This window comes from Oncorhynchus keta, chromosome 29 (assembly GCF_023373465.1).
Source record: "Oncorhynchus keta strain PuntledgeMale-10-30-2019 chromosome 29, Oket_V2, whole genome shotgun sequence".
NCBI lineage: Eukaryota > Metazoa > Chordata > Actinopteri > Salmoniformes > Salmonidae > Oncorhynchus > Oncorhynchus keta.
Genome location: NC_068449.1, coordinates 21,096,145 through 21,111,545, shown reverse-complemented (window position 1 = coordinate 21,111,545; position 15,401 = coordinate 21,096,145). Strand labels below are relative to the sequence as shown.

Below are 15,401 nucleotides of genomic sequence, written 5' to 3'. Positions count from 1 at the left end.
CCAGTCAAAACTGTTCGCTGCTCTGGCTCCCCAATGGTGGAACACACTCCCTCACGACGCCAGGACAGCAGAGTCAATCACCACCTTCCGGAGACACCTGAAACCCCACCTCTTTAAGGAATACCTAGGATAGGATAAAGTAATCCTTCTCACCCCCCTTAAAAGATTTAGATGCACTATTGTAAAGTGGCTGTTCCACTGGATGTCATAAGGTGAATGCACCAATTTGTAAGTCGCTCTGGATAAGAGCGTCTGCTAAATGACTTAAATGTAATGTAAAATGATGTAGGGGTCAGTAGAGGACCAACTGGACAGTGAGATATGACACGCAAGCTTGTGTACACTCTTAGAAAAAAAGGTTCCAAAGGGGTTCTTTGGATGTCCCCATAGGAGAACCCTTTTTGGATCCAGGTAGAGCCCTTTTTGGAAATGGTTCTACATGGAACCCAAAAGGTTTCTACTTGGAACCAAAATAGTTCTACATGGAACCAAAAAGGGTTCTTCAAATGGTTCCCTAATGGGGACAGCCAAAGAACCCTTTTAGGTTCTAGATAGCACTTTTTCTTCTAAGAGTGTAGTTTGTACTGTAGGCGACATACTTTGTCCTTAACAATAGCAAAAAAAGTTTAATAAAATCCTTAAAGAAACACTGTGTGAAGAGACTTCATTTATTGCATTCATTTCTTTATTTTCCCTTCAGAGAAAATGCACGGTTCAGCAAAGTTACTACATACAAATGGCCATACAATAGCAATTTATCTTGTTGTTGTTTTTGTTTCAAGGTGTTTAATCAATTCTGACGTGATATACTTAGACGTGTGTCATTTATACTCTTTGTACCATGTACGTTTGCAGTTAGGACGCTGCAGTTGGCAAAAAACTCAATACTGTTCATACTTTTTCAAATGAAAAACATAAGCCACAAACAAATGACTCTGAACAGCTATCCAGGAAAACTACTGCACTTCCATCTCAGAAAGAAAAACATATGGTTTTGCATAGCTGTGTCGTAATGTAGATAAGGCACTTCATCAGTACTTGATTTAGGCATTTCATCATATAATAAACCGTTCACCTTGTCAAGTCCTCTATATTCAATACTTCATCTCTGCAAGCACGAGACTGTAACAACATCTTAAAAACGTTCTTATATCACACTGGCTCTCTGTATAAATCTGTTTTTCCCCCTATCTTTTGGCATAAGTGTCATTTTCATCATTCTTGAAATATTGAAGTAGTCTTCTTGTGCATATTCGTACGGGCCCAGACTCACACGTTGTCCCATAACCCCACACAACCCAGTGTTTCTCAAAAAGACAAACATTTGTGCAATGGTTTGGGGTTATGTGGAGGAAAAGGCAACACCTTGTCAAAAAACAATGAAAAAATAGTACCAAACTGAAATCAAATGTCTGGGCAGGTTGTGGTAAAATCACTCTCTGTACCAAAGGTAACATGTAGAAGTACATTTGATGTTGATGTGAAAATGGTTATTCCGCCATATGAAAGATAGCATCTCCCCTCTCCTCTAGTCAGTCTCACAGATTTCAAGGAGGCAATAGGCGGTGAATGGTTATCAACCGTCCTCAGCTGTTAAGAGGAAGTGGGAGTGGATCTGGAGCAGCTCTCTGTAGGACTGCAATCCTGTCTGTCAGGACTATCCAAGCTGATCCTCATACTGCTTTCTGAAACAGTCTCCAGCGGGGAAAAAGTCCCATTGCCTCTCCTGGTACATCTTCCACACGTATGACTCCTAGAGGAAGCAGGCAGACAAACAGACGGGTCAATATATATACCTTTGGTTCCTGAAATGACAAGCAACATTTTCTCAGGACTAAGGGGACAAAAGGGTGACAAGCTCCATACCTGGCCAGTGTGTTCTGTCTCGTCTTTGTTGATGAGGTACATCAGGAAAAACCTGCCAAGCAAAATGGCGAGACATGAAAATGACCACTTATCCACGGTCATGGTTCACTAGTATCATTCAACATTCAAAGAGCAACTGACCTTTTCAGAACTACACATAAATATAGCAGGAGGGAATAAAAGATTCATTCAAGCATAATGTTAGAGTTCTTGATGATCTTATCAATCATCCACGTGTCCTATCAGGCATAGAGCAGCAATCAGATTACTGAGTCTGTCCACGACTGTTAACCAAATCAAAATGTGCGATGCATAAGAGAATATCACACTATTTTCCAACCAACTTAAACAGCATGAGCTAATGAGGATAGCGTCACAGCATCCTCTAGCTGACTGAGCAGGCAGATTAAGGCCACATGGCTTCCTATTGTCCAGCTAACTCACACAGATAAACAATAGATGAGCATTGAGCTCCTAGAGGGGGAAAGGGTGCTGGCACTATGAGGCACTGCAGGTATTTTTTAACTTTGGCACAGATACCAGATACCATCTATTGTTGTGTAAAAGCCATCAATCAGGTGACTTAATAGTAAACAAGTATAAAGATGCAGGAAGACAAAAGACATGTGGGCTAATTGATACTTTAGATGGAAAAGTCTAGCTTTAAAGTGCTGGGTTACATCCAGTCTAGATACAGAGGGATACTCACAGGTAGTTGGCCAAGTTGTGCTCTTGTAAGGTGTGTGTTTCAAAGCCGTGAGGCGTCGTGTCAAAGTAGTCATTGCCGATGCCACAGATGAAACATTTGGTCTGAGGAGAAAAAAGATAATATATTCCAAAATTGTCCTCTGCTGACCTGTACTACAGATGCAAATTAGTCTCTCACCTCCATATCCTCTTTCACTTGCTCCTGTTGGTCTCTCAGCTCTCCAAAAGCATCAATGATCAGACCTGCAGCCACAACAACCAACAGTGAACATGTTTCTTCATGGACATGGCAATTTAATACAATTCTACTTCCCCCGGGTTTTGCATTGCAGTGTAAAATACTTCATGGTTGAACAGCTTTTGACAACAGGAAGCAGCATTACTCTGTATTAAGGTACAGGTTACATCTGTATCTGTGTGTGTTCTGGTGAATGACTGTGAGGCGAGTTGACAGTTTCAGTGTGTCTGTGGGAGAGGCATGAGGCTGACTGATTGTCTCGGTCTGAGGTGGAAGAACCATTGGACAGTTTGATACTGTCTGACTGTGAGAGAAACATTACTGTGTAGGAGGGAGTTTGTCAGTCTGTCTGCTATCAGGGCCCGGTAGAGACAGACAGACGTACATAGCTGCACAGCCCTTTACACAGCCCCTTTCTGCCCACAGGGACCAGGGTGACTTTGACACCAGGGAGCCAGAGTGACTTTGACCCTGCTTGGTCTCATCCTGGTCCCCGCGTTGTCTCTGAAACTGCCCTCTGTGAGCCAGACCAGTACAGTATGTACCCTGGATGATAGCCAGCAGGATGACAATGACGAAGAAGAAGAAGGTGATGTCGAAGAGGATGCGGTATAGCTCGTAGGGGTCGCCCGCAGGGTCTTCTATCTCGTCTCCGATGCCACCCCCTGCCCTCACACCAACATACATGTGGAACAGGTAGCACTGATGGAGGGGAGAGAGACAGAAATAACAGATAGAAGGTAAGAGAGAGAGGGGAGAGAGAGAGAGAGAGAGAGAGAGAGAGAGAGAGAGAGAAAAGGACAGAGATGTTTCAGCCACATGATAGTTGGAAATGGAATAGGGTTGGAAATATAATAGGACCACTCAAAAGGCCCCAAACAGGATGGTTAGGCCTTAGTTAAAATATTGTTGAGAACTGGGCTGATGTTTTATAAATTAATTAATTTGTTTTTTAATAGTGTGGCCTCTACATTATGATTTTAGTCAAAAAAATCCAGGAACTCACAGTCATCATGTCGTCACACTTCATATCCGGCTGGTTCTCATCCTCACTCTTGTTGTAAAACTTGCGGAAGAAGTTGAAGGCCACCACAGTGTACAGATACACCACCACCGCCAGTAGACCTACAGTCAGAACCAGCTGACACATAGAGAATACTTCAGGTTACTACCACGATGATATACTTTAGCTCTGGTTAATACCAGAGTAGAACTAGAGCTCTAACTCAACACTGACCCCTGCTGCCTGGTGGTCAAATGGCATCCACCCACCTGTTTGCCATTGTGGGTGACTGAGGACAGGATGGTCCGGAGGGTCTTGAAGCCCATGGCGATGTCTAGCAGATGGGCAGCGAAGAAGAAGTTGTTGTAGTGACCCAGGATGGACATGGTGGTGTACCACACCAGGTACAGGAACGACTGTAGGGACACACAACAAAGAAACAGATCAGACAGATCAAGTCAATAATGTGTTGTTATCATATACCAAATGATGTTCATTGTAAATGTAGGACACTCACATTGTCTGTAAACACCACACCCATTTTCCAGCATTGATACTTGGTGTCGACAGAGCTCAACCTGTCAAAAGAGGTGGAATGATGTGAATGGTATTGTTTTTGACTTCACTCTGTGTATGCTAACCCGATAACTCTATTATAGGTCACTCTCCCAGGGTCTCACCAGGACACCAGCGATGCCTCCTTCATCACTGTCTCCTCTGTGGGGTTGAAGTCCAGAGCACTCTTATCCAGCCCCAGCAGCTCTGCTATCCTCTCTGCTCCATACAGATCTCCATACTTATTGATCACCTAACAGCAGCAGGCCAGGATAACAAGGAGAAACTAACAGTAAATAGTAGTAATAGTATGTGCATGAGCAAGTTGTATTGATCTGGTGAATATAAATTACAAGCCCAACAAGAATGAATTAAATACTGTCTACTTACCTTGCGTTTCACAAACTTGTCCCAGTAGTTATTAGGGAAGGAACTATACAACAGAGGATAGAATATAGAATTATCACATGAAGGATTTACATGAGAGGAAATTACAAACAAAATACCTGGTGTAGACAATCAGTCCACAATCTGAATACTACAATCAAATACCAAAGTGATGATTCTAGTTTGTTCTGTTTGACTCACGGGGTGTTGATGACGAGGCGGTCCCACTGTCCTTTGATGTCATCGTCTGACGGCTGCTCTGTGATGTAGAGGCCGTCAAACTCCAGCTTCCTGGCGATCTCCTTCTCTCTCTTGAACACCGTCAGAGGCACCTTGAGGACACAGACAGAGAGATGGAACATTAGATCACAGCTCCACAGGGCACTGTCTGGATATAATACCATTACACTCTGATGATTACTTCACCAAATACACCTTCAGAAAAAGGGTTGATATGTATTGGTGGTAAATTAGTTCCCATATCACAATATAAAGGATTTTGACCACTTCGAAAAGTGTGATATCTAAGTTTGAATTACTAGTCCATTATAATGATGGTTAATACATCCTCTTGGGATACTATAAAGATGTCGGTGTCGATGAGTTAGTATGTGTGTGTGTGTGTGTTTACAAAATGTACCTTCAGGTAGTAGTATCCCACCACACACAGGAAAGAGATGACTGTGTGTAGTATGGCCAGGAAGCGCAGTGTAGGTGCCATGTAGCCGGTGCTCTCCTGCAGGACAAAATACTCCATCCCACCTTCATCCTCCTCTTCATCAGTACCTCCACCACCGTTCCAGGGGTCTGGATCATCGTCATCCCCATCATCGCCAGTCACCTGACACAACAAACACCCAGTTTATATCCATGGCAGTTCAACAGCAACACTGTGCTCTATTTGATTAGATAGGGTTTGACTTACTTTGTAGAAGAGCAGAATAAAGTTGATGGCGAAAGCAACGAACAACGCTAAGAAACGCAGGTTGTAGAAGTTTCTGGCCAGATAGTTCTGCAAAACACACATGTATACACTGAGTTGCCCTCAGAAAAGCCTCAATTTGTTGGGAATGAACTCTACAAGATGTCGAAAGCGTTGCACAGGGATGCTGGCCCATGTTAACTCCAATGCTTCCCACAGTTGTGTCAAGTTGGCTGGATATCCTTTGGGTGGTGGACCATCCTTGAAACACACAGGAAACTGTTGAGTGTGAAAAACCAAGCAGCGTTGCAGTTCTTGACTCAAACTGGTGCGCCTGGCATCTACTACCATACCCCATTCAAAGGCACTTATAAATATTTTGTCTCGCGCATTCACCCTCCGAATGGCACAAATACATTATCCATGTCTCAATTGTATCAAGGCTTACAAATAATGATTTAACCTGTCTCCTACCCTTCATATACACTGATTGAAGTGGATTTAACAGATTAAATTATTAAGGGATTATATCTTTCAGCAGGATTCACCTGGTCAGTCTATGTCATGGAAAGAGTTCCTAATGTTTTGTACACTCAGTGTATAGTACTCATACATTTGTGTCATATGCAACAGGACAAACATGAATGTACTGTTGTGATTTACAGGGCTCAACAAAATGGGTGAGTGTGCTCACCAACATCTTGGTCTGGTAGATCTCCAGGCCAGAGAAGAATCTGGCCATGAAGGCCTCTGGGGGCTCTTTCTTTAGTCCCGGTCTCTTCTTGGGGGCCTTCTTCTCCTCTTCTGGTGGGGACTCAGGTGGAGTCTCCTCTTTGGCTTCGTCCTTGTCTTTCTTCTCCTCATCTTCTGGGCTGCAGTTACAAACACACACCCCGTGGGTTTACACAGACAGACAGACAGACAGACAGACAGACAGACAGACAGACAGACAGACAGACAGACAGACAGACAGACAGACAGACAGACAGACAGACAGACAGACAGACAGACAGACAGACAGACAGACAGACAGACAGACAGACAGACAGACAGACAGACAGACAGACAGACAGACAGACAGACAGACAGACAGACAGACAGACAGACAGACAGACAGACAGACAGACAGACAGACAGACAGACAGACAGACAGACAGACAGACAGACAGACAGACAGACAGACAGACAGACAGACAGACAGACAGACAGACAGACAGACAGACAGACAGACAGACAGACAGACAGACAGACAGACAGACAGACAGACAGACAGACAGACAGACAGACAGACAGACAGACAGACAGACAGACAGACAGACAGACAGACAGACAGACAGACAGACAGACAGACAGACAGACAGACAGACAGACAGACAGACAGACAGACAGACAGACAGACAGACAGACAGACAGACAGACAGACAGACAGACAGACAGACAGACAGACAGACAGACAGACAGACAGACAAGCACCCTCAACAAATCAGTTCAGTTTCCACCAGGAGCAAAACAAATCATGATAGGGCTGAGCCTGGTAGGGAATATTGTGTCCACACTGGGAATCAAATCAGGTGCAATCACATCACATCAAGGACTTTACGAGGTCACTTACTCTGCCTTCTCTGGCTTGGCTTTGTGATCTCCATTGGCAGGCTCCATAGTAGAAGCCTCCTTCAAGAAACACATGGAATGTGGTTAAACTACACTCTTACAAAAAAAGGTTCCAAAAACATTCTGCTGTCCCCATAGGAAAACCCTTTTTGGTTCCAAGTAGAACCCTTTTTGGTTCCATGTAGAAAAGGTTATATATGGAACCTAAAAAGGTTCTACCTGCAACCAAAAGGGTTCTACCTGGAACCAAAAAAGGTTATTCAAAAGGTTATCCTATGGGGACAGCCCAAAGAACCCTTTAAGGTTCTAAATCGCCCTTTTTTCTAAGAGGGTACAGCTAATTTTTGCACCTAATCATTATGTGACATATACATTACAGAGGCCTGACCTTACACAGATAACCATTACTCTTTTTCTAAGACTGAACATGTGTGATTTCTGAGGAGATCCAGGTACAGACCTTGGCCTTCTTCTGTTTGACGGCAGTGGCTAAAGAGGGGGCGTCAACCCCCACCACTTCCCCCATGTCCCCCAGACCTGGCTCGGCTGCGTGCTTGCCCCCCTGGCTCTTGGTTTGAATGTTGAGCAGCTCAGCCATCAGGTCGGCCTCTGCCTTGTCCACTTGGGCCATCTGGACCATCTCTGCAACCGACGATGCCTCGCTCGCCTCCATCTTCTCTGCCTCCAGCACGTCGCCATGGATACCAAACTGTGTGGGGTCAGGCATGTTCCCCAGGATGTCTGTAACCTTCATGTTCTTTGCCCCTTCCACCAGGCCCCCACCAAACATGGAGGACCACAAGATGTGGAAGAAGCCCCACACCAGGTTGTAGAGGAAGCGGAAGAGGCCTGTGATTATCTTCCAGAAGAAGGAGAATAACCCTCGAACCATCTCCCTCACACTCATCTTCCTGAAATTCCTGTACTGCCGCCGCATGCTCTTGAAGGTGAGCAGCTGGCGGAAGCTGGACAGGTTCTTCCTCATGGAGACACAGGAGTTTGTGAAGGCTGAGTGAGACTCCATCATGCTCTCCTCCTCTTCCTCCTCCCCTTCCTCCTCCACACTCTGGCTGTCTTCCTCATCCTCCTCGAGACGCTCCACTGAGTCAGGCTCAGAGATCTGGGAGGCCAGTTGCATCTCAAAGATGGTGTCCTCACAGAAGTTGACAAACAGCTCCATCTTCTCGCTTTCCCCGCCCTCGTTGACCACGTCAAAGATGAACTGTCTCTTGGACTCTTTGACCTGGGGTTTCTCCCACTGCGTACGACTGGACTCACTGATCTCAAAGTAGACCCTCTCGATGCGCTTGGCCCCTCCCATGATCTCGATGCGGCCCAGGAAGGGCTCGAAGTAGTTGATTACGCTCTCAGCCAGGTCCAGGAAGGTGGCTAGACGGGCGTCGTGAGGCATGTGTTCTGATAGGTTGGTGAGCAGGACCGCCACGTTAAAACCAATGTCCTTGGCCGGTTCATGAAAACGTTCAACAAAGTCCTCGTAGTTGAACATGTCGTTTTCGTCAGCCTCGACGCAGGAGAGCAGGAACTCGATCTCTGACTGGGAGTACTGCTTCTGGTTCTCCATGGACTTCTGGAACTCCTTCTTGGAGATCACTCCCTTGCTGTCCGGGTCGTACTCCTTGAAGTTGTCCGAGGAGGTCAGGTCTTTGAGTTTGAGGAACATGTCGAAGAACTTGAGGATCATCTCTACATTGCTGGAGGACTCCACCAGGGTGTCCACCATCTGTTTGCCAATGGTTCCGTTGACAACATTACCTGTAGGAGGGTAGCGAGGGTTACTAAAGTTTAGGACATACAATACAAAGTACACAGTAACCATAACACAATCTGATTATTTTATTGTCAAGGTAGATCGTCTAGATGTTTGATACCATGCAAAATCAGTTCAAGCAAATAAATGTGTTTACAGTTTTAGGGATAAAGGATCAAATGGTTAGTAGCTAACTCTGTTCTATCAGTGTCATCTGATAGCCACATTGTGTTCCATGATGAGTCACGACTGAGATAAAAAGGTGTAATAGAACCTTCCAGAAGGGAGAGCATCATCACAATCATGTCCTTCTGCAGGTCCAGCAGCTCCTTCAATAAGTCAATCTGACTTGAGTCCTGGGGGGGACAGGAAACAAAAGCAACTTTGAGACACATTCTGCACCCAATCAAGGTTAGTGCTGCTCTGTCAGGGGCCAGTCCATTGCTAATGTCCCAGAGCGCCATTTGGATAGATCAAGGTCCTCTGCGAGCACTGGGACCCGCTACTGTAGGATTCGCTAGGCCCCAACCATCCATCAGCACATGGCCTAATGTCATTCTGCTGGGCCAGAGCAGATGGCTGGGAGGGGATGACTCGTTTTGGGCCTCCCCAGCATGCAATAAATCTGAGGAGGGACTTTGATTATCTTAATCAAAATGCACCCGGCAGCCCTGTCAATCTGGTCACTTGCAAACAGCCCTGCCCCTCCGGATAACCCTGAGATAAGCCGAGGCGGTCTAACGGTCCGAGAGGTTTCATTCTGATCCCACCTGGGTTATTGGCTACAAAGCACATCCAAGGTGTCTTGCTGTGGGAGTGATGGATCACATAGCCTTCATAACATTTCAAATGAAGGCAGGGAGAAAAGCCTGTCACCAAGGCATGCTGCAGAGAACATCCCTGAACTAAGAGGGACCTCTTGTGGCAACAGCTGATTGGTAAGAAAGTCAGGATGTGAATTCTCCATCCACATACAGTTTGATGTTGTATCACACTAACCAGATGCTATTCAGTTTCATATCTGAATTGATAGATCTAATATTGAGCCACTGGTTGACAAGGAGTGAGTTGATTAGAAAATGGTCCTTAGTTGTATTACCTGTGAGAGCTTCATCTGCATATTGGCAAACACATGCAAGAAGCCCACCACTGCATCCCATAGCCTGCTGTGGGCCAAACTCTGCTGGTTCCCAATACACGGGCCCTGGGGACACACAGAGAAGATATCACTATAGTCAGGACGATAACCATGATTAACCATACAACGCATTCCTGTCCGTGAAGGTTAGTTTCTTCCAACCCAAGAGGCTTGTGTTACCTGTATGTACTCAGTGAGAGAGTTGAAGATCTGCTTAGCCACAGCCAGGGCTTTGGAGAAGTTCCGCTGGCCAGCCTCATCCATGATGTCTTTCCCAGAGTAGTACCAGTAGAAATCACTGATGGATTCCTAATATTGGATAAATCAACATGTAACACAGGACAATATAAACAGACGCTACACATAAAGCATATAGGGAGTGAGGGCGGGGATAGTATTTTACCTGCAGACGGAGCAGGTAGTCCACAGTGCTGATGATGATATTTACTGTGGTTGTGTTCCCTGTCTGAGTCCGCAGGAAGTTTTGGAAGTCTGAAGAAAGGGAAAGGGGGTCAAATGGAAAAAAGAGGATCCCTTTCAGCTGTGTACGGTAATGATATATATTGAACATTGTCACAAGTAGGCTACAGTAGGTAAACTAAGGAGTGTTATTGATGTACGGTGTTCTGTGTAACGTCTTGGACATACCGTTGTTGTGTCCCTCACAGAGCAGTTGCAGAAACCTAAACAGATCCTTAGTGAACTCATCGTTCTGCAGTACCTTGGAACCTGGAAACAGCAGATGAGATTAAGGACTGTCCCCTTTGGTTAGGAGGGGGCTAGAAACCAGATGACCCCCCCCCCAGCTTGATCTAACACAAGCTTACACCATGGGCAGCATAACTTTCACTTCCCTACAAAGCTGCTGTATAGTCCTCTAGCTCCTAGACTAGGATACTTTGTCATGGACGTCTTATGCTCTCTATGAGACATTCATATCACTTTGACTTGATATACATACTGGACAGAGGTGAGGGATAATAGGAATAAAAGTGAGCTTTGTTGCTCGGTCCTTCAGATACAAGCAAAGCTTTGGACATTTTATTCTATTTACTAATTTACTTTATCAATTCATATTGGTTAGTAATATCAATATAAAAATGAAATAAAAGTTTCCACACACAACAAGCAGACAAGCAGTAACTTTGTATAGGAGAGAGAGGTAAGAGTCAGTTGGATCTAAAGCTATATGGCTTATTGAGCATGCATGTGTTCCTTCAGATCAGAGCAGTAGGTTATTATCACATTCCAGACTGAGGGGAGGGGGAAGAGGTGGGAACTGGACGAAGAGCAATCAGGATGGCGAAATGAGTAGAATCTAAACCGTGTATTTACCCCGCTCACTCACGTTGACTGCGACCGATGAGTTCAAAAATGATAAGAAGAAACAAACAAACAAAAAAAGCAGACATAAGCAAAGTAGAAAACATTGAGTTTCAATAAGAAGTAAGGAAGAAGAAGAAGAGATAGATCGACATCATTTTAGGCGTTGGACATACAGTAGACATGCGGTTAAGAGTCTCGGGTAGGTAGGTCTACAGGTTCTGCTGCACAGTTTGCCAGGACAGGTGTTAGACGGGGAGTGAGAATCACTACAGTACTGCAGTCACCATCACATATGCCTGGTTTACATGAGATGGGAACGAGCTGGAGTATGTATGAGAACATAGACATTTACTGTATGCGCTCCATTAGATCCAACAGCTTCTATGGTGGGTGATTTACATTGTGTATAGATCCGTTGTTTTGGAGTTTTTTATCTTGTTGACAGACAGTATTCAGACATCACGTGACTGAGGAACATACAGTAGCACAGGTTTACCTGCCCAATGAACACAGACACAATGGGCCAGTTCATTTGGCATGGCCCGGTGCCCCGGGTGGTGGAGATTTCACTTAAGGACCAATGGAATGGTGTAAAATGTGCAATCTCTGCCTACCCGGGGAACCGGGCCATGCAAAACGAACTCGTCCAGTGACATATGTGACATGGAGATGAGCTTTTCCATCACAAACAAAAGAGTGAATGTGGCACACTAATTCTGTATCATGTGGCTGTAATAGCCCTATCACAGGCCTTCAAACACAACAAAAAGACCTGGGCCAATCATTAGCGGGTGGGTTGGACATTGGCTGACCAATCATAATGGCAAGGGGTGTATCCTTATGGATTGCTGTTATTGCTTGTGCATAAGGTTGTAGGAATTACTAGCCTCCACATGCAGTTCTGACATAACATTACCTTTGTCACTATGGAGTAGGGTACAGTAAATCTTTATTAATGAATTCCGTTTCTCTACGGGCAGATTCAGAATGGACAACAAGGTGTTAATAGGAACACATTGACCACTGGCTGTAGCACAAGCAGTAAGAGCAAACCACAAATAATCACATTAGTGGAATAATGTAATTTTAGACTGGTTTGGTCTGTGAGCATTGATTGGTTGGAGATCAGAAGACAGGTGACTTGTGACCCTGTGGCTGGGTGGGACGAAGGGGGCGGGGTCAGATGAAATCAACATGGAGTAACATGGAAATCAACATTACCTACTTAACATGTATATGTTATACTTGTGTAGGGTTTTAGACACTTAAGAAATGTGTATGGAGCATCATGGGTCAGCATTTGGCAAGAGCACCAAGTAGACTTGACTCTCAAAAGTAAGAAAATAAATTGTCATCTTATAATCAAACAAATCTACAATTACTTTCCTATAACACTAAACATTTCGAAGATATGCATGTATTTCTAGGTTACAGTGCATATGGCTGTCTGAGGTAGTGTTGACAGGAGAGAGAGAGGTTACAGTGCATATGTCTGTCTGAGGTAGTGTTGACAGGAGAGAGAGAGGTTATAGTGCATATGGCTGTCTGAGGTAGTGTTGACAGGAGAGAGAGAGGTTATAGTGCATATGTCTGTCTGAGGTAGTGTTGACAGGAGAGAGAGAGGTTACAGTGCATATGGCTGTCTGAGGTAGTGTTGACAGGAGAGAGAGAGAGGTTATAGTGCATATGGCTGTCTGAGGTAGTGTTGACAGGAGAGAGAGAGGTTACAGTGCATATGGCTGTCTGAGGTAGTGTTGACAGGAGAGAGAGAGGTTACAGTGCATATGGCTGTCTGAGGTAGTGTTGACAGGAGAGAGAGAGAGGTTATAGTGCATATGGCTGTCTGAGGTAGTGTTGACAGGAGAGAGAGAGGTTATAGTGCATATGTCTGTCTGAGGTAGTGTTGACAGGAGAGAGAGAGTTTACAGTGCACATGTCTGTCTGAGGTAGTGTTGACAGGAGAGAGAGAGAGGTTATAGTGCATATGGCTGTCTGAGGTAGTGTTGACAGGAGAGAGAGAGAGGTTATAGTGCACATGTCTGTCTGAGGTAGTGTTGACAGGAGGGAGGTTATAGTGCATATGGCTGTCTGAGGTAGTGTTGACAGGAGAGAGAGAGATTATAGTGCATATGTCTGTCTGAGGTAGTGTTGACAAGAGAGAGAGAGGTTACAGTGCATATGTCTGTCTGAGGTAGTGTTGACAGGAGAGAGAGAGGTTATAGTGCATATGTCTGTCTGAGGTAGTGTTGACAGGAGAGAGAGAGGTTATAGTGCATATGTCTGTCTGAGGTAGTGTTGACAGGAGAGAGAGAGAGGTAAATAGTGCATATGTCTGTCTGAGGTAGTGTTGACAGGAGAGAGAGAGGTTACAGTGCATATGTCTGTCTGAGGTAGTGTTGACAGGAGAGAGAGAAGTTACAGTGCATATGTCTGTCTGAGGTAGTGTTGACAGGAGAGAGAGAGGTTATAGTGCACATGTCTGTCTGAGGTAGTATACTGTTTCCCCTTGTTTATCTCTCCTCACTTACTTGATCCTTCCTCAGTCACCATCCCAAGACCTTCTGCTTTGTTTTGCCTTTCGAATGCATTCAAATCCAGGACACTAATTAAGTACAAAGAAAGAGACCCAACATCATTTTCAACACGTACGGTTTTGCTTTGCTTGAATGTCAAACCGTCAAAGATTTGTTTGTGTATTGTGAGATCATTTTACCTGCAAGACTGCATGAGTCCTGATAAACTCTTGAAAAAGCCAGCATCTCTTTTTTCCTTCAGATAGTCAAGCATTTTCTACAAAAAGGAAATACACAATAACATTTGAGCTGCACTGTACATACTGAAAAAATGTATATGGATTCCATAAATATTCGAATATACCTGCTGAACCAGTATGTTGCCCCCGTTGAGTATAGAGATGCCCAGCTTCAAGGTAAAGGTCACCATGGGCCCAAGTGAACCTGAAGAGGACAATCAGTAATCACATGATTTGTGTGTGTGTGTGTTTGTCTTTGTAATAGTGTTCCCCTGTACTTTATATATATATATATATATATTTTTTTTTTTAGGTGGTAGATCAGCTTTAATATTGCAGATAGATTGCACATTCCCATCAATGTAAGTGTCTGCATCATTTCCAGTCCCCCATATATTTATTTGTAATTATTATTTATTATTTTCACCCTAACCCTACCATCCCTCCCCTAATTGGAGTAAACTAATGGAAAACAACACTTAGGCTTCTACTTCCAGCTAATACATACTGTCACGCCCTGACCTTAGTATTCTTTGTTTTCTTTAATATTTTGGTTAGTGTGTGGCGGGTGTGACGAGGGTGATATGTGTTTTTTTCCTGTCTAGGGTTTTTGTATGTTTATGGGGTTATTTATAGGTGTTTTTACGTCTAATTCTAGTTTTTTTTTATGTCTATGGTTGCCTAGATTGGTTCTCAATCAGAGGCAGCTGTATATCGTTGTCTCTGATTGGGGACCATATTTAGGTAGCCATATTCCTTGGGTATTTCGTGGGTTATTGTCTATGGGTAGTTGCATGTCAGAACTCGTTGTTTATAGCGTCACCTTCATTATGTTTGGTTAATTTATTTAAGTGTTCTTCGTGGTTTTCGTTAATAAAAGAAGAATGTATTCAAATCACGCTGCACCTTGGTCTCATCATTACAACGAACGTGACAGAATAACCCACCAAACAAGGACCAAGCAGCGTGAAAAGGAGGAGCAGCATATGATGGAGCAGACAGCATGGACATGGGACGAATTACTGGACGGTAAAGGATCCTGGACGTGGGAGGAGATACTGGCAGGAGAGGATCGCCTACCATGGAGGCAGGTGGAGATGGAACGGCGAAGACATGTGGGTACACGA

The 15,401-nt window shown here is 44.4% G+C and overlaps 1 protein-coding gene across 1 annotated transcript in view; it reads right to left on the bottom strand.

Moving 5' to 3' along the window:
- Window positions 1–673: 673 nt before the first annotated feature.
- Window positions 674–15,401, bottom strand: part of LOC118362454 (ryanodine receptor 3-like) — a 154,464-nt gene continuing 139,736 nt past the window's right edge. The window contains exons 79-103 of the mRNA XM_052486186.1: window positions 14,400–14,479; window positions 14,236–14,312; window positions 14,051–14,124; window positions 11,532–11,549; window positions 10,845–10,925; window positions 10,600–10,688; window positions 10,377–10,505; window positions 10,158–10,262; window positions 9,333–9,414; window positions 7,751–9,063; window positions 7,292–7,350; window positions 6,374–6,551; window positions 5,683–5,769; window positions 5,398–5,598; window positions 4,959–5,089; window positions 4,761–4,803; window positions 4,496–4,623; window positions 4,333–4,393; window positions 4,085–4,231; window positions 3,819–3,953; window positions 3,358–3,514; window positions 2,753–2,817; window positions 2,576–2,676; window positions 1,867–1,918; window positions 674–1,753 (exon numbers count right to left, since the gene is read on the bottom strand). Of these exons, the coding sequence (XP_052342146.1) occupies window positions 1,658–1,753; window positions 1,867–1,918; window positions 2,576–2,676; window positions 2,753–2,817; window positions 3,358–3,514; window positions 3,819–3,953; window positions 4,085–4,231; window positions 4,333–4,393; window positions 4,496–4,623; window positions 4,761–4,803; window positions 4,959–5,089; window positions 5,398–5,598; window positions 5,683–5,769; window positions 6,374–6,551; window positions 7,292–7,350; window positions 7,751–9,063; window positions 9,333–9,414; window positions 10,158–10,262; window positions 10,377–10,505; window positions 10,600–10,688; window positions 10,845–10,925; window positions 11,532–11,549; window positions 14,051–14,124; window positions 14,236–14,312; window positions 14,400–14,479 (3,689 nt within the window). The 3' untranslated portion in view covers window positions 674–1,657. The remainder of the gene's footprint in view (window positions 1,754–1,866; window positions 1,919–2,575; window positions 2,677–2,752; window positions 2,818–3,357; window positions 3,515–3,818; window positions 3,954–4,084; window positions 4,232–4,332; window positions 4,394–4,495; window positions 4,624–4,760; window positions 4,804–4,958; window positions 5,090–5,397; window positions 5,599–5,682; window positions 5,770–6,373; window positions 6,552–7,291; window positions 7,351–7,750; window positions 9,064–9,332; window positions 9,415–10,157; window positions 10,263–10,376; window positions 10,506–10,599; window positions 10,689–10,844; window positions 10,926–11,531; window positions 11,550–14,050; window positions 14,125–14,235; window positions 14,313–14,399; window positions 14,480–15,401) is intronic.